This window comes from Rattus norvegicus, chromosome 18 (assembly GCF_036323735.1).
Source record: "Rattus norvegicus strain BN/NHsdMcwi chromosome 18, GRCr8, whole genome shotgun sequence".
Classification (NCBI taxonomy): Eukaryota; Metazoa; Chordata; class Mammalia; order Rodentia; family Muridae; genus Rattus; species Rattus norvegicus.
The window spans coordinates 41,477,550-41,500,474 of NC_086036.1; the positions used below are offsets into that span (position 1 = coordinate 41,477,550).

General features: G+C 43.0%; 1 protein-coding gene across 1 annotated transcript; it reads right to left on the reverse strand.

Moving 5' to 3' along the window:
- Positions 1 to 3,507: 3,507 nt before the first annotated feature.
- Positions 3,508 to 20,516, reverse strand: Ticam2 (TIR domain containing adaptor molecule 2). The gene is made up of 3 exons (NM_001108890.1): positions 20,204 to 20,516; positions 17,943 to 18,045; positions 3,508 to 6,406 (listed from the first exon to the last, which is right to left on the reverse strand). The coding sequence occupies exon 3, from the start codon at positions 6,346 to 6,348 to the stop codon at positions 5,650 to 5,652; it is 699 nt and encodes a 232-aa protein (NP_001102360.1). The 5' UTR covers positions 6,349 to 6,406; positions 17,943 to 18,045; positions 20,204 to 20,516; the 3' UTR covers positions 3,508 to 5,649.
- Between the last annotated feature and the right edge of the window lie 2,409 nt (positions 20,517 to 22,925).

The window sequence follows — 22,925 nt, forward strand, 5'->3', positions numbered from 1 at the left end:
TATGACATACATCCTCCATATCTCCCAAACCTTCCCAAACAATGATGTCAACTAGGGTCCAAGTGTTCAAATAGCCAAGACTATGGGAGACATATTTATTTAAGCCAAGTTGTAGAACTTACTACCAGGAGATAGTTGTGCTCTTTTAGGTTTTGAAACCACTGCCACCAGCACTAGTCTCGGAGTTTAGGCTTGCACCTGTGGTGAGAGTGTGCAAGGGCTCAAGGCGGCTGTTTTTGAAGACAGTAGCATCAAGTCCCATATAGCCAAGTTCAGCTTCACCCCAAGGGCTTGGGATTTACAAAGAGAAGTCAAGAGCTGAGGTAAACAGCACTGTCTCGGTCTGAGAAAACCCCAGCAAGAAGTTGTTGACTGGAAGATAAGCCAGATGGGTGAGGAGGGAGCAAAGGGGACCCATGACTGTTTTTCCTGCCCACCACCCAACTCCAGGGGAGACAGCCCAATGTCAGCTCATTCCTAAACAAGACAACACTCTCTGGGCTGAGCACCGTGAAAGGGTAAATCAAACAGATTAGAGTCCATCTCTGCTAATGTAGAATTAGTTCACAAAGTCGGGCTGAAGGTACACACCTGAGCTAACTCATCTGAATGGCTTCACGGCTGGCACTCCTAGATCCCGTTCTTCGCTTCTCCAGTTTATGGATCAGTTTCCTCAGTGTGTTAGAGACATGGGATCCTGGTGAGGCGCCATCCCTGCCACCAACTTCCTCCATGTGCATGCCAGCACTAATTAAAAGCCTCATCACTGCTGACAGATCAGGGAACTCCTCTCTCTCCAGTACAGCTGTATATACTTCACTTGCAAACAAGGCATGGTATCTTCCCTTTCGTTTTAAGTCTGTTACCTACAAGCAGCAGTGGTTCTGATAGTGGGGGTGTGGATAAGCATAAGCACATTTTTCTCTCTTCCCCATCCCATGATGTAGATTAAACATGTTAAATAATGATAGTGACATCAGCATAGCTGTGTGTGTACGTGTGTGCGCATGTGCGTGTGCGCACATGTGTATACGTGTGTTTGTGTGTGCATGTATGTGTGTGCTTGCTTATGTGCACTTGTGTGCATGTGTACGTGTGTTGGTTGATTTGGGGTTTGTTTTTGTTTGTTAATTTAACACAAATAGTGTCACCTGGAAAGAGGGAACCTGGGTTGAGAAATGCCTGTAGGGAAATCTGTGGACTATTTTCTTGGTTAATGATTGATGTGGGAGGGCCTAGCCCACTGGAGGCAGTGCCACCCCTGAGCTGGTGTACCGGGGAGATATAAGAAAGGAACCTGAACCTCAGCCTTGAGAACAAAATCAGTGTTCCTCTGTGGCTCTGCTTCCCTCTCTGCATCCAGACTTCCCAATTGGTTCCTGCCCGAACGTCTCACAGCAATGGACTGTGGTCTCGGAGTTGTAAGATGAAATAAACCCTCATTTGTTTTAGTCAGTACTCTATCACATCAGCAGAAAGCCAGCTAGGACAATGTGAGCCACCCACAGTCCTCCAGAGTAACGTTTTTGGTTTTTTGTTTTGTTTTTGTGGTTATTATCTTTAATTTGGAGAAGAACACTGAAATTCAGCAAGGTTTATGGATAGCTGACTGAATGTGTGTACACCCAAAATTCCAATGTGGAAACTTAATCCACAAGGTGATGGTGTGATGAAGTCAGACCTTTGAATATTGGAGAAGAGAATTCTGCCTGACTAAAGATGCTTTCAGAAACCTTTTGCAGTGACGATGCAGCAGGAAACTGCCATTTTGACCAACTGGTTCTTACCGGACAGCAGATCTGTTAGTGCCTTGACCTTGGACTTCTCAGGCTTTAGAACTGTTAGCACTCACTTCTGCACAGACTGTCCAGTCTGAGGAGTTCTGCTACAATGGCTGAAGGTCATCGCTGGGTCCTGCCAGCCTTCTTGGCCCTGATTCCTGTTTTAATATTAGTTTTAGCAAAGCTCTGCTAACCACAACATTTTAATGATTGAGTTAACATGTAAAACAGTTAGCCTTCAGATCTGAATTTTGTTTATTTAAAAAAGTACTAGAGGGGTGGGAGGGGCTGTTTCAAAATAAATCTATTTCTTGGGGAAAAAAATAACAATGGACCAGGTTGGGATTCAAATCCAGGTAGTTTTTGACGTCATGGCAGTGTACCAGGGTGTCGTGGGGTTGATCCATGGCAGGGAGAGTTTACCTAATGACGAGTTGAAAGAATTTAAAAACACCAATAAAATCAACCAGAAGGGATGGGGGATGGAGAGATGCCTCGGAGGTTAAGGGCACTGTCTACTCTTTCAGAAGTCCTGAGTTCAATTTCTAGCAACCACATAGTGGCTCATCTGTAATGAGATCTAGTGCCCTCAACTGGCCTAGGCCTGCATAGCAGGCATGCATGCGGGCACAGAAATGAAACACTTTTCTTCCTTGGGTGGACCCTTCATTCCCATGGACTTAGTGGTCTAGATACTGTCATGTCTATGTGTGCCCAACCTGGAGCAGCCTCGGCACTCTCAGAGGGAGGCACAACTGGAAAACTGAGAACAGCCAAGCAAAAAGCTACGGAGGCTTGGGCTTATGGTTGGTTGGTTTGTTTGTGGGGGCATGTTGGTTTCTTGTTTTGTTTTTACTTTTTTTAAGATTTATTTATTTATTATATATAAGTACACGGTAGCTGCCTTCAGACACCGGAAGAGGACATCAGATCTCATTACAGATGGTTGTGAGCCACCATGTGGTTGCTGAAATTTGAACTCAGAACCTCTAGAAGAGCAGTCAGTGCTCTTAACCACTGAGCCATCTCTCCAGCCCTTGTTTTTACTTTTTAAAGTTAATGTGGCAGAATGCACATAAGGAAATGTACTGCTAAAACATTGAACTCATTTTTAAGTGTATGCTTTCACAGCACTGGGTATATGTACAATGTATAAACCCAGGGTTTCCACAGAACTTCATTTCTCCAAAGCAAACTCTTTAGCTATTGAAAAAATATTCTCCTTATTTCTTATTTCTTATATCTTATTTCTCCTTCTGCAGCCCCTAATAACTTATATTACTCCATGTCTGTGAGTGTTCCTCATGTGTGGAATCATGCAATATTCATCCTTTTAATATAATGCTCATTCATGTTTTTAGTACATCCAAATTTTATTATTTTTAAAGTCAGTATAATATTGCACTGTGTGAAAAAAACAGGGTCTTGTATGACCCTGTTAAACCTGGATGCCTTGTTAACTCAGTTAAACTATCCTCTTTCTTTAGGTCATGAGGAATTGTTTGCTCAGGCATACCTCTGATCCTTCTACAACAGCTCCACCCACATGGGTGGCACAGAGTACTCAGGACATTTCACTGGCATCTAGCAGAATTTCTCAGAATGGTCGGTGTGCATATTTAAAGCTACATAAACACAGACCCAAGATAAGGCCCACACCTCAGCCTTATTTTTGTTATTAGTTATTTTAATGAAGATTTCTTGCTAGTTTCAGTACCTACAATTACTCAGCACCTAAAATTTACTTTTTCATCGCAAGAAAAAATGCGGAACTCCAGATTGCCTGGGACATCATGCCACATTATCTGACAGGCACGGGTTGACATTTCTCAGAATACTTTTTCACAGTCTTCACTGGAGATGAGAATGATGGTTAGTCAACCATAAAGAATAAAAACATTTATTGAAGAAGTGACGGCGAGCATCAGTCTCAGTTTGGCAGGCATGTGAAGGATGGGTGGTTAATGTTTTATCATTACCTGACGCTTGAGATGTAGTAAGCATTGTGGTAGTAATAATAATAATAATAACAATAATAATAACAACAACAGACTCAAAGCTAAGTAGTAAGTTACCATGGCAAAGAAGGTCAAGAAAATGCTATGAAAGCAGTCACCTCTCTGAGAACTGAACAAGAGGTCTGACTGTGTGGCACAGTAGCTTTCAGCTATAAGAAACGAACAGCAGCAGCTGCGGATTCAGAGAAGAGGATCAGGAGACACACAAACTAGGAAGAAGGTGTTTGTTCGTGAGTTCCTATAAAAATATATGTCTTTTAAAAACCTGAGTAGCAGGATGTGGTGGTGCACACCTTTAATCTCAGCATTGTCAGGTGGATCTGTGAGTTTGATGCCAAACTGGTCTATTGTCAGTTTCAGGCCAGCCAGGACTACATATGAGATGCTGTACAAAACTGAACCCAAAGACCCAAGTAGGGATATATAGTAATTCTTTCCTGTGACTGCAGTAAATATCAATGAGGATGCAAATATACAAAAATATCTACTTGTTGTAAACATGCATTATGTCTTCTACAATGATTACATTGTGTGTCACCTCATAAAAGTTTAAGGCTCTGCTTATTGCTTTCTGGCTTCGGTTTTTCCCATCTTGGGAAAGGACAAAAGCCTTTAGAGATCCATTAATCCAACCCTTTTATTTCACAGACAAAGGAGAATAGCTGCCCACTGGCACATTCATCCTCAGTGGCAGAGATTGGACTGCAAGTAGGTCTCCTGCTCCCCAAGCAGCACTTCCTCATTATTTGATGTGACTCACCCCTAGTCACACTCCCAGTCTGTACTTGTTTGACAGTCTCAAATGGGTTGAAGTTCTATGAGGGAAAGGTACAGGTCTATGTGGCCCTCCCTGGCACACGCGTGTGCACGCACGTGCGAGTGTGCGAGCACACACACACACACACAAACACACACACATACACACACACTGCCCTAGCTAAGAAACATTCCCTGAGTTAAACACTCAAGGGACATTCTAAAGGCTAACGTGAGAGGTTATTGATTTTAAAAGCAAAGAGCTGATGAGTTGCATATTTTTCACAAGCTTTAAATTCACAAGAATTAAAGCCCTGGTCACAGAAGACACCTAACAAGATGGGGACCCATCTCCCCAGAGTCCCTCTATCACATTCTCGAAAGGATTGCCAATTTGTGGTAGGATCTAGTTCCGAATTCCAGCAGAAATAAAACCACACATGGCTGGATTATTTCCCAAAACCTGACTGTTTTGACTAATTCTAATTTTTTTTCAAGATATTGTTTCTCTATGTAGCTCTGGATATCCTGGAACTCACTCTATAGGCCAGGCTGGCGAATGAACTCGAGAGATCTTCCTGCCTCTGCCTCCTGAGTGCTGGGACTAAAGGCGAGTGCTACTTGTGCCCAGCCCGAAGTCTATATCTGATCTCCTATTTACTACTCCTATACTGCACATGTCCCATTCTGGCCACCCATGTTTCTGTGTGACAGCGCTAGGATGCTTTGTGGTATTTAAAATTCATGAGAGAAGCAGGAAGGGAGGTGGTCAGACCTGCTCCAGCCAGAGCCATTTTCATCATGTCTTTTGAGAATTTTCAATATCGTATTTTGAAAATGCCTGGTTCAACACAAGAAATGAGTTAAGAATATTCATGAACTGTGAAAACTATAAGAAAAGTGCCAGAAACTCTGACAGTCTTGAGTTTATCATTTGAAAGTACCACAATCCTAAGGCTGCAGAAATGTACCTTTCTTGCGAGCCACAGATTTCTTGGAAGCAGACTCACATCTAAGCATTTCTTAGAAACCACTCTCTTAAGTGAAGGTGAGCCATTTTGTTTACAAAACAGGAGCCGGGTGCATGCTCCATTTCAGGCAATGAACTGTCTCTGTGTCACACTTCGTGTCTCCTTCCATACACTTTGTTGCCTCTCATACACAGATTCCCGGAAAATCCTCTCCACTTGTGTGGAAAAGCCTTGGCTTTCTTCCTCTAAGGCATTGATGGTTTGCAGCGCCAACGGAGTCCTTTCCCTGGGAAGAGGACTGTTCAGGGGCCGCATAGGTATGACGGAATTGTACTTGTGTTGCCTGTTCACAGAATTCATCAGGGAAGTGTAGAACTGGAAGTTGCACCAGGTGTCTCTTAAGAAGTTCTCAGTCAGTAACAAGATCGTCCAGGCGGACCCATTTACCGCATCGTCTAGATTCTGCAAGTGCAGTCTTCCGCATGGCATCTCGGCGAAGACTATCCCAGGCCTGATACCAAAGTCGTTTTGCAGTAGATTCTGGACTCGGAGGGCCTCGTTGGTGTCATCTTCTGCGTGCAGTATCACAAATTTGAGGAACTCTTCTTCAGCTTGCTCCTCATGCCCCTCCCCCTTTGCCTCGGGTCTGTCCTGCTCCCCTATTGGCTGTTCTACTCCATTGCTATGCACCACAAAAGCAGGCGAGGACGCATTCTCAGAGTTCTTGGAGTCTGACTCATGGCAGCCTTGATCGCCATCCACACTGTCTCTTTTATGCCAAGAAAGAGGGCACTTATCTAGTTTAGACTTCCCAACACCCATGACGGACTGACGGGGCAGAAGAGGGAGCTTTATTTGAGAATCAATGTTTCTTTTCAATCTAAAAAGGAAAATTACAAAGCAGAATTTTATTTGTTTAACCAAAGCATTTAAAAGAAAAAACTTTTGTTCAAACTGAAAAAAAAAAACCAAAACAAACAAACAAATCTAAAAAGAAATGACAGCCAACTAAGAAACCAAATTATCAGACTTTTTTGAGCTTCATAAAGGCTGCCAGAGACAAGAGAAACCTTTTGGTAGCGAACACAAATGCAAATAGGATGCAAATATCCCAAAGATGACTAACTCTACTCTGGCTCTACTGACTGCCTCTACTGAGTCAGCACCAACAGGTCAGAAATGTCAGCGTTCAGGATTCACAGCGTCACTGTGGGGCTGGAAGAAATTAGGATACACAAAAGCCTCTTTCTCCAGGCAGTCCCAGGGACGTTAGAGAATATGCATCCACCCAAGGAAAGATACCAAACATCTCAGTTTGGATGAGAAACTAAGATCTGCAGCTTTCTCCAATGAAGCTAACCAAGAATGACGTGATTTCCATTCATTCTTCTGTGATCTGAAATTCTGGAATTAGAAGAGTTAGATCAGCTGCAGAAGAAAAGTAATCCGCATGAATGGAATTTAAATAACCTCAGAAGATGTTGTCAATGTTCAGATCAAGGGATACTCAGGAACAGAAAGAGCGAGCGAAGGAGTCGGAGTCGGAGTGTTGGGGACCTGTGCTGCCCCAGATGCCAAGGGAGTAATAGTTCAAGAGACTAACTGTCTTCGGGATTGACCAAGGGGGAGAAGCACTGAGAAATACGGAGAACATAGAGAAGTATCGCTGAGACAAGTAGTTTTGGCACAGTGGAGGTGCACAGAACTCTACCATTTAGCTGAGTTCAAAAATAAGACAGAAAAAAACAATATTAAAAAATCTGGCTCTCGGGCTGGAGAGATGGCTCAGCGGTTAAGAGCACTCACTGCTCTTCTAGAGGTCGTGAGTTCAATTCCCAGCAACCACATGGTGGCTCACAACCATCTGTCATGGGATCCGATGCCCTCTTCTGGTGTCTGAAGACAGTGACAATGTACCCACATACATGAAATTTTAAAAAACAAAACAAAACAAAACAAAATCTGGCTCTCTTCTCTGCTCTCTTGCCCTCTTCTTTGTCCCTTCCCTCACCACTCCCCATCCCCCTTCCCTCCACATGCTCATGGCTGGCCTTTACTTCTCCCCTCTTCTACCCTTCTTCTCTCATTAAACCTTTCTGAGTGGAACCATGAAAACAAAATCTGTGTGTGTGTGGGGGGGGTAGTGGTGGATATCTGCAGAAGGTCTCTTCTTCACTATTCCTATTAAGATAGGAATGGAGACCTTTCTGGGGAGAAATACTAGGTCTGCATGTTATTATTTCCCTCTAGCCCCAAACTTGATAAGCCTCAGACTCACTCTTCTGCCCAGAGTTTGAGGAAGGAGAGCAGGCCAGAGCAGCAGAGCCTCTCCTTATCTGCAGAAATTTCCCTGACATTCCCTCTGGGATGTTCCAGCTGCAAGCCATCGAGTCCCACCCATGACTAAAGATGGAAACATCAGTATGACCGTCCCTTTCCTGCTAAACTTAGTCTCTCCATCCAGCTCTTTATGACAGTTAATTTCATGTGTTGCATGTGTTGATAGGCCTTGGAGGTCCAGAGTGTGACTAAATACCAATCTATGAAGGTGATTAACATTTACACCAGTAACCTATGAGTGAATGAGATTAATCTTCATAATGTAGATGGGCCATGTCCCATCAGCTGGATGTCCAGAGGAAGGATTCTGCCAGCAGAAGGACTTAAGAATGTATCAACTCTTTGCTGTTATTTTTGTCTATTGTTGTTATTCTGACACTGGCTAGCCAAGCACTTTCCCACTGAGATGCAGCCCCAGCCCCAGGACACGCTGAATTCTCAGCCTGGTCTGTCCTTCAGTCCTCAACCCTTTCAGTCCTGCAAGCCAACTCTTTAAAATGTATCTTCTCCTGAGCCTCCATTTATGTCATATTGGTCCTGATGTTCCAGAAGGAACTCTAACACAATCTACTTTGGAAGCCTGGAGAGGTAGCTTAGCTAGGTAGAATGCTCACCTAAGAGTTTTTCAACAATAGGTTAAAAGTTAATGTTCATCTTTCAAAAACATTTTGACTATCTTGGAGGAGATTCCCTCAAAATAATAATCAGTAATAATCTGATAAAAGTCTGCCTGCAGACTCAACACAGGTAAAAGTTAAATATTTAAATGAGTACTTTTGAAATTTAATGCATTTAAAATCCTACTATGTCTGTGATAATTGAGCCAGAGAACCCTTTTTCCTTTCATATCTGAACTGCACCATCTTGTGGTAGAAATTCATAAAATCCAGTGTCTTGTCCAATGTTTTGCTATTAATAAATGCTTTATTGTTGTTTACAGGCTTTGCTGGAAGTTATTCCACATCTAGACTTGCTGGGTTTGAAGGACATGAAACCAGGATGGACAGACAGACAGCTAGGAGCCACTGCATTCATGCTTTATGCAGAGCACCAGGTGATAGGAGCTCACTGAGGAGGGTGCCTGCAGCAGGGAGCAGCTCTTAGCTGTGAGCACCAGGAAAGCATAATTCTCAGAGACAAGTAGGAATCAGAGACCCTACTATGTCAAGATCATTTTGCACTAGACATTTATAGGGCACAAGTCTACACATGTGCGGTACGGGTGAACAGTTGTAAGAGAGCAGAAGAGACCTAAAAGTAATATTCTCTGAGAGTTTATGGCACACACTAATCCTAACACTCTATAGGAGGTAGAGATAGGCAGATCTCTGAGTTGGATGCTAGCCTGGTCTACAGAGTGAGTTCCAGGATAGCCAAGGCTACACAAAGAAACCCTATCTTGAGAAAAACAATCAAGACCAAGCACTAATGAACTAATAAAACAAAAACAGCCGAAACCAAACCCTATTATGTTCAGGGCCCTGGAGAGATGGCTCAGTAATTTATTGGACTTACTGAGGAGTCAGGTTTACTTCCCAGCATCCACGTTGGGTGTTCACAATTACCTATAACTTCAGCTCAAAAGGGTCCAATGCTCTTTTCTGGCTTCTATGGCTCCTACATTCAAGTGCAAATATCCACACACAAAAAACTGCAGTCCAAGGTGGACAGGCTACATCTCAAAGTGTCAGCAGAACATCCCTATGGTACTATTTTTGGAGACTTGAAAGGTGCAAAATCGAGGGATCGTGGATTCTTGTTCCATGATTTCAGAGAGCAATGGAGGATAGACAATGTGTGGCAGGATTAGGGTTCCTGCAAGGGAGCCTTGAGAGACCATTGTGTGAAACAGTGAAGACAAAAATCTAAGTTTCAGTGGAGACCCCAGGATGTTGGTAATGGCAGAACTGTCGGGTGCCTGCCATAGAAACCTGTGGGCACGGAGTAGAGAGGCCCTAATAAGAGCAAGGCTGTGCTCCACTGACAGAGCTGAAAGAGTCAGGCTACCCATGCCTTTTAGAGCCTGGACAATTTAATCGTGCCAGCAGTGGCAACAGCACCACTGTACCAGACATTCAGCTGCAGGATTTGGTGTTTGCCCTGCTCGAGTTTGGTTTGGCTTTCATCTGACTATTTCTTGCTATGCTTAGATTCTTCTCTTTTGAAATAATGCTAACTCTGGGAGTGGAGCTGGAGAGAGAGCTCAGAGTTACCACAACATATTGTTCTTGCTAGAGGGCCTATGTTCAGTTCCCAGCACTCAAGATATGTGGTTCACCCATCTCTTATAATTCCAGCTCCAGGGGCTCTGACAAATTTGTCTTCCAAGAATACCAGTACTCATGAGAACATACCCACATGCACACAATTAAAAATAAATCTTGGGCTGGAGAGATGGCTCAGTGGTTAAGAGCACTGACTGCTCTTCCAGAGGTCCTGAGTTCAATTCCCAGCAACCACATGGTGGCTCACAACCATCTATAATGAGATTTGATGCCCTCTTCTGGTGTGTCTGAAGACAGCGACAGTGTATCCCCATACATAAAATAAGTAAAACTTTGGAAAAAAATAAAAAAATCTTAAAACATGTTTACTTTGTCCTATTATATGTTAGAAATATGTAATTCATTTTTAAAATTTTTATTTGAACTCACAATTAAGAGAATTTTGACTTCTAAAGTGTAGGACTGTTAATGACTTTGAGACCTGATGTTGTACTGAATCCATTTTTTTAGTAATAGTTATGAACCTATGGAGACAAAGTGCAAAAGGTTATGGCTTAATAATGTTGTGTTTGGTGTGAAGTTGACAAGAAGCGAAACTAATGGTGAGTGCAACTTTCCTAGGATTGAGAATCACCTAGGAGCCAAGAATTCCAGCAGGAATCACCTCCTTTAGTCTCTGGCCATTTCTGTGAGGGATTATTTTGGTTGGTTAATTGTGGTGTGGTTCCTTGAATTGGGATCCTGGATTACATAAAAAGGAGAAAATGAACTGAGAATTCATCCATCAGTCTCTGCTTCTTGACTGTGATATAACCAGCTGGTTCAAGTTCCTACTGCTTTGGCTTTCGAGTGCTGGGGAAGAAGAGAGCCAAGGTCTTCTGGGGACTGCTAACCAGCCAAGTGGAACTGGCTAGCCTCAAGTCCCTGAGAAAGACCCTGCCTCAAAAATCAAGGCGGGTGGCCATCCTAAGGCCTCCCTGGCTTCCATGACTCCTGGTTTCCATAATGCATGTGTTTATATATGCGTATACAACCATACCCATGTGCTCCCATGTGTACACATACAATACACATATATACACAGAAATAGTAGCAATGCTTTGGTGTTAAGAAACATCATGAATATTTCTGCAGCCTGGGAGGATTGATCAACAGTTATGAGAGTGTAAGAAACATGGCTGAAGGCATATCATAACTTCAGGAGATTATTGGGTCTTGCTATGTGGCCCAGCCTGGTCTCCTTCTCCTATAGTCTCCTAAGTGCGGGAATTATAGGCATCTGCTACCGTTCCTACCTTGGGAGACCTTTTCAAAGGTCAATGAGCTCATCTCTACTTGAGATGACTGTTAAAAAGTGAACTTAGTGTTCTTATTTCCAAAAGTCACCCCCTCCTCCAGGCCTGTGTTCGACACACGCAGTTGTGAACACCGCTCTGTTTAATTTGCAAGGAGGTAAGACCACAAGAACAAACACCAGTCACAGAGACCATAGATAGCATTTCCACAACAGCTGACCTGTACCGTTCTTACTGGTCAATATCCCTGACCCATAATACACCTTCAGTAAGTGCAAAATGGATGGGCAGATGGGTTAACAGATACGTTTATCAGTTTTTTCCTCTTTAGTTTGCTCTGCCTCAGATACTCTGTTGATGATAATGGTACACTATTGATTTACCAAGGCAAAAACTTTGAAAATCACCCTCAATTTCCCCTGATCCTCCCCATAGCTTCTCCCCATTAATCTTCAATTCTTGCAAATATGTCTCTTAAACCCTTTCAAATTCTTCCTATTCTTTCCATGGTCTTGTCTATATGAGGTAAAGACTAGCATTCCTGCTCAGATGATAATAAATCCCATGATCCAACTGGTCTCATTGACCCCACATCTCTTCCCTTTCAGGTTATTTTTAGATGGATTTTTCTGCAATGGAAACCTGATGCTATTTTTCAGTTGCTTAAAGATCACCCAGCAAATACCCTGTACCCTAGTGGGGGAAAACCTCCATTTTATTTGAATAATATACCAGCCCTTCATGACCTCATCTCTTATTTTTTACCGCTGTACTATCTCCCCTATTACATTAGCGTTCAGAGACAACACCCAACTGTTGTCACTCTGTCGTACCATCTGTTCTAGTTTCATTTCTGTTGCTGTGATAAAAGTATCCTGACAAAAGGTGATATAAAAAGAAAAAGGGGTTATTTGGCTTATAGTTCCAAATTACAACCTATCTGTGGTGGTTTGAATGAGAATGGCTGCCACAAGCTCATATATTTGAATGTTTGGTTCCCGGCTGTTGGAACTATTTGGTAAGGATTAGGAGATATGGCCTTGCTGGAGGAGGCATGCCACTGGGGTGAACTTGAGGGTTTCTAAAGCCCAGACCAGGACCACTCTTACTTTCTTTGCATGTGGGTCAGGATGTAAGCTCTCCACTACTGCTCCAGCACTATGCCTGCCTCACTGCTGTTACACTCCTCCACCTCCCTGGCCCCTGCTGTGGAGTAACCTTCAAGTAAATGTTTCCTTTTATAAATTGCCTTGGTCATGGTATCTCTTCACAGGAATAGAACAGTAACTAAGGCACCATCATTTGGGAAAATCAAGGCAAGAAGTCAAGCATCTAGTCTTATCAGATCCATACTCAAGAGCAAAGAGACAATGAATGTATCCTTGCTTGCTTAGTTCTCAGCTAATACTCTCTACCTTTATAGAACCCAGGGCCAAAAGCCTAGAAATGGTGCCACTCACAATGGCTGGGTCTCCCTATATTAATTAATGATCAAGACAATCCCATGTAGACATGCCAACATGTCAATGAGTTAACCCAATGTACACAATTTCTTAAGGTGACAGTTAAATCTAACCAGCACACCATGATGGGTCTTAACTCTGTATTTTGTCTGTTTAGAATATATATTCCCATTATCAGCAGAGATAATCTTTTATATTTCAAGATACTGTTTAGGGGTTATGTTGTCATAAAATATACCACTTCCAGGTTGAGTTGAGTAATACTCCTCTGTCCCTATAGTGTCTTGCTGTCATCTCAGCATTCTTGTCATCTGTGCTGACTTGGGAAGTAGCTCCTACCCCATTTTCCCAGACTTCTCCATCACTGTAAACAATACCATCATTTAGACTTGAAGTATCCTTAACATCTCCTCTTTTCCTGTGTTGCTTCTAAGTCATCACTGGGTGAATTCACCCTCCAGATTCCTCTTCTGCCTTGCCTTTCTACCACCAAACGCTGGCTCTTCAACCTTCACAAAACCTCCCAAATCATGACACTTTCTCTACCTTATTTTCATTTTGGATGCACATCTCTCCGTTAGCATGTATGTTTCACTCTGTCCTAATATTTAGGACTCCAACCAGCAGCCAGACTGAACGAAACACATGCGCCTCGTCAGGTTAATCCAACCTGCAACCCTGAAGCAGCCCATTGTACTTAGAGTCCAAACTTATTAATGTGACAAATAATGCCCAATGTGACTCCTAGTGCTCCACCATCATCTCGTATCTCTTTCCCTTATTCTTTCAGTACTTCAGCCTGTGTGTCTTCATGGGCCCCATTCACTTATATGGCTGGCTTAGTTCTTTCTTAATTTCAAGACCTATGAAGACATTTTTATTGGCTGTTTGCAGTATGAATAATGTGAGTACATTTCCTCGGTATGAGAGATCTTGTACATTGGCCAGCCAATATTCTATTAGAGATCATGATTAATTTTCACTGCCCACAGGGTTTGGATTCACTGAGGAAACACACCTCTGGGCATATAGGGAGTTTCCAGAGAGGTGTAACCGAGGAGGGAAGAACCATCCTGAATGGGTGACTTGGCACTCTGAATGAAAAAGAGAAAAGAAAAAGAGAAAATGAAGAAAGAAAGCTGAGCATCATCTCTCCAGGCTTTCTGACTGTAGGCCAAATGTGACCCACTACCTCAGGCTCTTGACTCTATGCCTTCCTGACCATGATGAACTGAAGTCCTCTGAACTGTGAGCCAAAATAAACATTCTTTCCTTAAGTTGCTTTTTGTCAGGTATTTGGTAAAGTAATTAATATAGAAGCAAATGACTAACATGCCACAGATTGGTCATGATGGGTCACAGCTACAACCCAGGCTACTTGGGAGGAATATCATAGGTTCAAGGCTGCCTGCTCTGCAGAGTAACATCATAACTTGGGCAAAGAATCAATACTCTATCTCAAATGTTAAAACAGGGCTAGGGGAACAGGTAAGTGACAGAGTGCTTGTCTAGCACATGCAAAACTTGGGACCCAGTCCTTAACACTGAAGAAAGAAAAAGACTCCAACTCTGGAAAATTGCAGTGGAAATGCTATATATTCCTATGACAGAATCCTATCAAAGCATTAACAATGTTTATAATAAATTTAGTTACAGGACAAAATACTCTTGTAAACAGTTAGTTGATGTAAAATAGCATATATAGGATGACCCCAGCTTTGAAATACAAAATACAGATAAAATGGACAGGAAAGAACTAAACTGAAAAGTTAGCATTATTTGTGGATGCTATGTATAGAAGGACACACACAGACACACACACATATATGAACACACATAAAAACTCTTCACATATATAAACACATAATTATGTGTATTTTATATGCTATATGAAGAAAGGGGGTTTAATATATGAAAATATTTTCTAGGTTTTGTCTTTTAAAATGCAGGTCACATTAATTCAATGCCCATCCATATTTCACTATATTTTATCTTCCTTTTACATATAAGCCAATTTTACAACGGCATGGATTTACTAATGGCACAACAAATTGAGCTCCCAGAGCTTCTCTAGTCCCCCCTACAACTATAAACACTTCTCTGTCACCCAAACATAAGCATTGTCACAGCATAAAGAAAAGGTCTCAGAGAGAGTAAATGCTCAATGACTTGAAAAACTGCCTCTGTCAGAGAACAAGAACAGAAATGCAAAGTTGCTTTTCATCTGGGCATATACTTTTTTATCTTGGGAATCTCGCAGACTCCCTTCCACTCCCTGCCAAATCATGGCCTATTCTACCAAATTGAAAGTTAGGGAGTTATGGGCATGTGATATCATTTCTAGCTCTTTTCTTTCATTTTCTATATTTAGAAGACTTGTATTAAAAAAAAACTCAAAACAAGGAAGATGCTTTATTTTAAAAAATAGAATTTTAAGGCAAGGTAAAGATAACTATACATCTTTAACATTAACATCAGCAACAGATGTTTTAAAGGTATCACAAATTTAACCAGGTGGTGGTGGTGCACAACTTTAATCCCAGGACTTGGGAGGCAGAGGCAGGTCGATCTATGAGTTTAAGGCCAGCCTGGTCTACAAGCAGCCTGGGCCATACAGAGACCTCTCAGGTCTCAAACCCTCAGCTCCCCCTCCCCCACAAAGATATCACTGTTTCAAGGAACATGCTTATTCATGGCTGTTTTCTTTCAGTTTCAGTTACTTGGGTTAACCACAATCTGAAGTTATTAAATGGAAAAAGCCAGGGATGTATAATTCTTGTTTGTAGTTTCTTGCTGCTCTGAGCAGTGTCCCACCTGGGCCTGAGTCACTCTTCTGTCTGATGTATCCACACTGTATATGCTACTTGCCCAGCAGTCATTATGTAGAATATCAGGTAACTGTCAGAAAAGTGTGGTGCATGTATTCAGGAAACCCTTATTTTTGCAATTTTATGATACTATGTTGGTACTGTGGTTCTATTTTATCAGTTATTAATTTCTTACTATGCTTAATTGGTAAATATGAAGAAATTCTTATTTTCATATGGTTTAAGAGTCCCCACTCTTTCAGGAACCCATTGGAATGATCTAGTGCATCAGAGGAGGGCTGCTGTACTAGGGTAGCTTCAGTACCTCACAGGGCAGTGGCAAAGGGCTCTTGTTATAACAGGACAGTACTCCCTTCAACTGCATATAAGAAGGAAAATCGGGGAGTGGTGGAGTGGAGGAGTGGAGTCTGCAGGAGTAACTGTCATTGTAGCAGAGAGGGAAGGCAAAGAGAAGAGAGAGCAGGGTCCACATTCTAGGGCATTAAACATTTTTTTATTTTTATCATTCTAATGAGAAGTTACCAGATGGTTTTGAAGAGAGTAAAAGTTCTGACATGTTAAAAAAATAGGGCTGGAGAGATGGCTCAGAGGTTAAGAGCACTGAGTGCTCTTCCAGCAGTCCTGAGTTCAATTCCCAGCAACCACACAGTGGCTCACAACCATCTGTAATGGGATCAGATGCCCTCTTCTGGTGTGTCTGAAAACAGAGACAGTGTACTCCCACACATAACATAGATAAGTAAATCTTTAAAACAAAAAAGAAAAACCTCTGCTCTCTGGAGGGGATCACTGCTCTCTGGATGAGGGCTGCAGAGAAGCCAGGTTGGAGACAGAGACTATATAATCTCCCGCAGTTTAGCTTGAGAGGAAGGCAATCAGATACAGTCCTTTTTTTTTTTTTTTTTTTTGGCTTAAGTGTGGGGACTCAGCTTAAAAGAAGTTAAGCCTGGTGTGGTGGTGCTTATGTTTAACCCCAACACTCAGGAGACAGAGGATGAATCTTTGTGAGTTTGAGGCCAGCTTGGTCTACACAGTGAATTCCAGGACAGTCCCAGTCTCAAGCAAGAGCAGCAGCCGTAGCAGCAGCAGCAGCAGCAGCAACAACAACAACGACAACAACCCAACCAAAAAACTCAAGGCAAGAATAATTCCTAGGGCTGGAAACGTGGCCTGGAGGTGGGTTACATACAGAAGGCTCCATCCCCAGTACTAGCAGAAAAAAACAGTTCCTGGATTGTGACTTCACATGAGTGGCAGCAATTTTTACTGAGATGTGGACAGTTATTAAAAGAAAGCAGAAAGGGAGAGGAGGACTGACTGTGTTGTCAGTAATATCAATAGTTCTGTTTGCACATGGTAAATTAAAATATCCATCAGCTTGCTAGTTGGATATGTCAAAAGACCTGAATGCATGCTTGCAAACCTAAAAAGAAGTAAAACTGGAGATTACAGTTCAGAAGCTGTCATCTCAGGTACCAATGACTCCAGGTAGAAATCCTCTTGGGAGAAAGTATCTCTAGCAAACAAAGATGACCAAGACCTGGGCTATGGGCTTCATGTTTTTGTGCACTGTGTAAAGATCATCCTTGTGTTATTCAAATACTAGTTTATCTGCCTTCACATCTTGTTTCAATCAGACATGGCAGTGTAAAGCTTATGTCTAGAATCTCCTGTCTCAAGTTTGTATAGACAGTTCTTAACACTTATTCTCTGTCTTATCAATAAAAATGAACACCTAGTGGTTGGGGAGAAGAAAGAATAGGGTAGAAATTTTCACCAGCCAGGGGAAGAAGAGAGAGAAAAACAGAGACAGACAGAGAAGGACAGACACACACACAGAGACAGACAGACAGACACATACACACAGAGACAAACAGACAGAGACAGACATATACACACACAGAGACAGCAGACACATACACACAGAGACAAACAGAGACAGACAGACACAGAGAGAGAGAGAGAGAGAGAGAGAGAGAGAGAGAGAGAGAGAGAGAGAGAGATTGATTGATTCAGATGGGCCATGAAAAGGAAGGGGTCTGAGAAATCACCATAGGAAAAAAATTCTGAAGCCCAAAGATCAATAATAATATGCAAGTATCATGGCTGAGAGGTAGCCAGATTAGCTTAGGTGGTTAATATAAATCAATACTGCACAGATATTGAGGTGCAACTTGAAATAAATCTTGGTTTCTCTGTGTGGTTATTGGGACTAACAATGATAAAGAAATGCAGTTACCAGATGAATTCACTGATAATACTTACATTAAAAAGAACTCATCTTATACCGGGCTCTGTGACACCTTACCATTCAGTGGTTGAGAAGCCTAAGTCAGCAGTGGGTAGGAGCACAGGAGAAAGCAGTCAGCTGTAAATCAAATGAAGAAGAAAGAGTTACTGGCTGGCCAGGAAGGATGAGAACTGAGAACTGTGGACAGACACCAGATTTCATAAGACTGCCCCTGCTGACACCCAGAGCAAACAAGGGGAAAGGAAGGGGGAGAAAAAAATAGGAGAAGTAGGAAGGGAGGCCCAGAGGCAAGTCTTCCAAAGAGTTGATTTAATACAAGGAGCCAAGAAATGGGGACATGCTTTCTCTCCTCCCGCCCAGCAAGATGCCCAAAGGAGGGCAGGATGCCAAGGGGAAGAAGGTGGCCCCGGCCCCAGCCGCCGTCAAGAAACAAGAGGCTAAAAAGGTGGCCAAAACTGAAAGGCCCAAGAACTTCGGCATTGTGCAGGACATCCAGCCCAAAAGAGATCTCACGGGCTTTGTCAAATGGCCCCACTACATCAGGCTTCAGTGGCAAAGAGCCATCCTCTATAAGCAGCTCACAGTACCTCCTGCCATTAACCAGTTTCCCCAGAGGCTGGCAGGCAAACAGCGACTCTGCTGCTTAAGCTCGCCCACAAGTACAGGCCAGAGACAAAGCAGAAGAAGCAAAGGCTGCTGGCCCGCGCTGAGAAGAAAGCTGCTGGCAAAGGGGACGTCCCAACTAAGAGACCACCTGTCCTCTGAGCAGGGGTCAATACAGTCACCACCTCGGTGGAGAACAAGAAGGCTCAGCTGGTGGTGTAGACCCCATTGAGCTGCCTGCCCTTTGTGGAAAGATGGAGGTGCCCTACTGCATCATCAAGGGAAAGGCTAGGCTGGGGCGCCTGGTCCACACGAAGACATGCACCACTGTTATCTTCACACAGGCTAACTTGGAAGACAAGGGTGCTCTGGCTAAGTGGGTGGACGCTATTAGGACCAATTATAATGACAGATATGATGAGACCCGCTGGGGAAGCAACGTTCTGGGTCCTAAGTCTGTGGCTCGCATTGCCAAGCTGGAAAAGGCAAAGGCTAAAGAACTCGCCACTAAACTGGGTTAAATGTACACTAAGTTTTCTGTACATAACTAAAATTACAACATTTAAAAAGGAGAAATGGGGACGTTTGTCCTGCAGGTATTACTTAAAGGTGGCATTTAACATTACAAAGTTGTTAAATGAATGAATAAAAAATCCACCAAATGAGGAGCACATGCAATGCTATTGAACAATAATATAAACATGGTTTGTACATTAAGTCCCCACACAGAAACACTGATTTTGCCTCAGCTACAACTCATCATTCTATTTGATATTTATGTATTATATATTAAATATTCTAATTTACAATTATATTATATAGAAGAATACAAATATATTTGATATATAAATGGCATAAAATGGAGTTAATTTTAGTTATGTCCATCACACTCCTTAAGGTGTTAGGTGAGGGCTTTTTTGTTGTTATTGTTGTTTGTTTTCTTTCGAGACAGAGTTTCACTGGGTAGCCCTGGCTATCCTGGAACTCTGTAGATCAGGCTTGCCTAGAACTCAAAGATCCACCTGCTTTGACCTCCTGAGTGCTGGGATTAAAGGCTTGCACCATTATCGCCTGACAAAAATGTTGAATTAGGATTATACTTTCTAAATGCTTTTAAAAAGTTTACTGCTCTAGAAAATTTTAGTGGTCCTAAGTAATGCAGTACTGAAACCAGCTCACAACTACTGGCCCAAATGACTTCCATTCAGATTAGCCCGGGAAAAGCAGAAAGAAGAAATAAAATCCACAAAACTTCCTGTACTGCCTCTGTGAGTCTGGCTGAAGCCGGCAGAGAACTCTTTAAAAAATCCTATTTGCTCATGGTTCTGGGGGGGGGTCTTTCAAAATTATGTTCCCAGCATTCTGAAGTTTGAGGCCTGACTGAGCTATATAGTGGTGGAAGCTAGACTTGACTCTCTCTCTATCGCCCCCCTCCTTCTCCTCCTTCTCCTCCTCCTCCTCCCCCCTCCTCCTCCTCTTCCTCCTCCCCCAACCCCCATATCAAGTTTGCTAGTCAAAATGAAACACACTATTGGCAAACAGGTGCTTGGGTTTTTCCCTTCAGAAGGAGGCATTGCTGGTATGGAGAGGCACCATGCGTGCCTGGCAGACACCGCGGACACTGCGGGCAGACCAGGGCTGCACGCTTCTCCCCAGCCCGCCGGCAACTTACCTGGGAAGCGGTGCTGCGCGGCCACGAGGCTCTTTGGTCTTGCTCTCCCACTGAGCGAGCCCTTGTTGACAAGCGGCTTGCCACAGAACTTTGAAAGTTAGGATGTTACTGTCGTAGATCGTGTCCCAAAGGCAGTGTGGCTCCGCACGCCACGCCCACTGAGCCTGCAGAGTCCAGGACTGGCCATGGAGCCCTCAGGGCGGTGGACTTCGCCTTCGGAAGTCGTGCTCTGCGTGCTCTGCGGGTCCACGGGTCTCGCCAGACTGGGCCACCAGCTACAGGATGGGGTGTACTGTCCCCAGGAGGAAGCAGATGGCCAAGGGCGGAGGAGGGGAAACGCCGTGGGGAACTGCCACCCAGGCAAATGCTGGCTAGGCTCCCTGGTTTTTGTTTTCTTCCTTTGAAATTTCTGCTTTTTTTTCCCCCTTGGAAATTCGTCTCAAATTCCAGACAAGGAGAAACCAGGAAAGGAATTCTGCTTCTGTCTGTTCCTTACAGTCCAAACACCAACAAAAACCAACTAAAACAACCACCAGCAAAAATCAAGTAAAAATATGAAGCTTCCAGAGCCCCCAACTTGATTTTTTACCTCAGGCTCCAATGCAAATCATACTTCAAAAGTCTAGTTGCATCTTCTCTCCTCTCCCTTTTAATTCTGAAATTAAAGAATTAATTTAATTGGGGGGGGGGTCAGGTGTAGCAGTCAAGAGGGCAAATGGTAAAAAAAAGGGGGGGGGTAAACAAAATGAGTAGACTATATAGGGAAGAGCCTACAGAGCAAAAGCAGCCAAACCCCTGGACTAGAGTATTCCAGGTAGAGGGTGGGGTATGCCAACCATACCCTGTTTACAGGTAGGTACTGAGAAATGCTGGGAGAACCAGCAGCCAGGTCCACTTTGATATGTTAGACACCTCAGCCACGTGCTTATTTGACACTTAGACCAAGCTGGCCTCCAATTTACAGAGACCCCCTTAGCTCTAGGTATGTGTCACCACACCCAGCTAATTCTGACAAATTTTTGCTTGCTGACAAGGAAAGGAATTTGACCATATCCAGGGAACAACAGATACCAAACTGGGCTTGGAAGTCTGCTGGTCTCAGAGCTCCAAGGTACTTTCTTCTGCATGCAGCCAATGGACCACTCACAGTGGGATCTTGTAGGTAGTCACAACTCATACTGCTGTGTTGTAGTGGCTGATCTCATCTTGACCTGTGGCTGCCTAGGACTCTTCTTGCCTTCGTCTTCTTCCTCTGTCAGTTCTGCAAATCAGTGTGTGCATGCATTCGTGCCTGTCTCCCTTTCTCCACTTATGCCATAGAAAAAATGTAAACTACGTATGTGTACTACTTGTATACAATAATTATCCCATCAATCTAACTATACAAACTGAGATTAGTTTGGGTCAGTATTCTGGTTCTCCTGGCCATTTTGGAAATTCAAAGAAACATGCTTGTGATGATGTACCAGTAGGAACGTCATCTCTAAACCCTGAGGAGTGATCTGAAATTGTATAGTGGTGACCTGTTGCAAACCTTTGCTTTTGTTTCCAATGGAGAGCCAGCCTTATTGGAGTTGCATGTCCCCAGCTTTTCCCCTAATGCAGGAACAAGCACTTTTATCAATCTTTGTTGTCATTTGATTATTTCGAATAACAGCCAGTCTGCATTTGTGGGTCTGACTGTTTGTTGGGCTAGGCCATCATCAAGCAGGGATGGATCATTGGAGCCATTATGAAAGAGAAAGGCAATGCCATCCTTTGTCACTAACTGCACCAACTTCCACAAGCTCTTGCTGAGACAGGGGTGCTGAATGTAGGCAGTTGCAAGGTTTACCACTCTATCGACCATAAAATTTCCCTCTGTATCAATGAGTCTTGCTTCACTTGCCACTCCTCCAAAATATTCAAATCAGTGAGAACTACTGACAGATTTAACAACTATCTATTTGCCTATTCGACACTTATATCAAGTGTCCCGATGAGCTGGAAGTCATCAATGTCCAGGATAAACTGACTCAAACTTTCTCACTCTTTTAAATTTGCTTCAAATGTTGCATGGTCTTCACAACACAAGTGTGTGTTGCTCCAAGAAAATGATAAATTGGTCATATGCACATCCTTTTTAAAAGGAGTAAAAAAGGAAAACTGAGTCTGAGAACTAACTTCCTAATCCCTCACACCATGAAAATAATTGGGGCATGGATTCAATTAAGGAACAAAAATGTAAATAAAACCAGAACTTAAAGGAGAAAAAAAACAAATAGGCTCACTAAGAGCAAACTCCAGTTACTTGGAAAAAGATGGATAAGATTAATAAAGGACCAGTGGGCATAAGAGACGAGAAGACACAAACAATATTGGATATGAGAAGACCTATCAGTGCCAATCACAGGACATCTATAAAATGTGGAGGATGGGAGCTTAATCCCAATAAGTTATTCAAGAGAAACATGGTCCTCTTTGGGCCTTTGGCACTCCACATGTCTCACCTGGGCTGTCAACATATCAGACCCTGGCTGCTATTTTCTTGAGGTAACATTTCTGTGAGTACCCTTGAGATAGGATGTGAATATTTCCCTCCAGGACAAACAAAAACTAGCTTAGTGCTTGCTGTAAGGAGATTGGTAGGTTCCTCTGGCTCACTGCAGGTATGGCATCCACTGGCTCTCCTATCACTTATGAGGACTTTGTGAGCAAGAGAACCAGTAGTGAGAATTCAGGT

Bases quoted from the DNA above. Each gene is read 5' to 3' on its own strand.
- Ticam2 (NM_001108890.1), bottom strand. From the start codon at position 6,348: ATGGGTGTTGGGAAGTCTAAACTAGATAAGTGCCCTCTTTCTTGGCAT.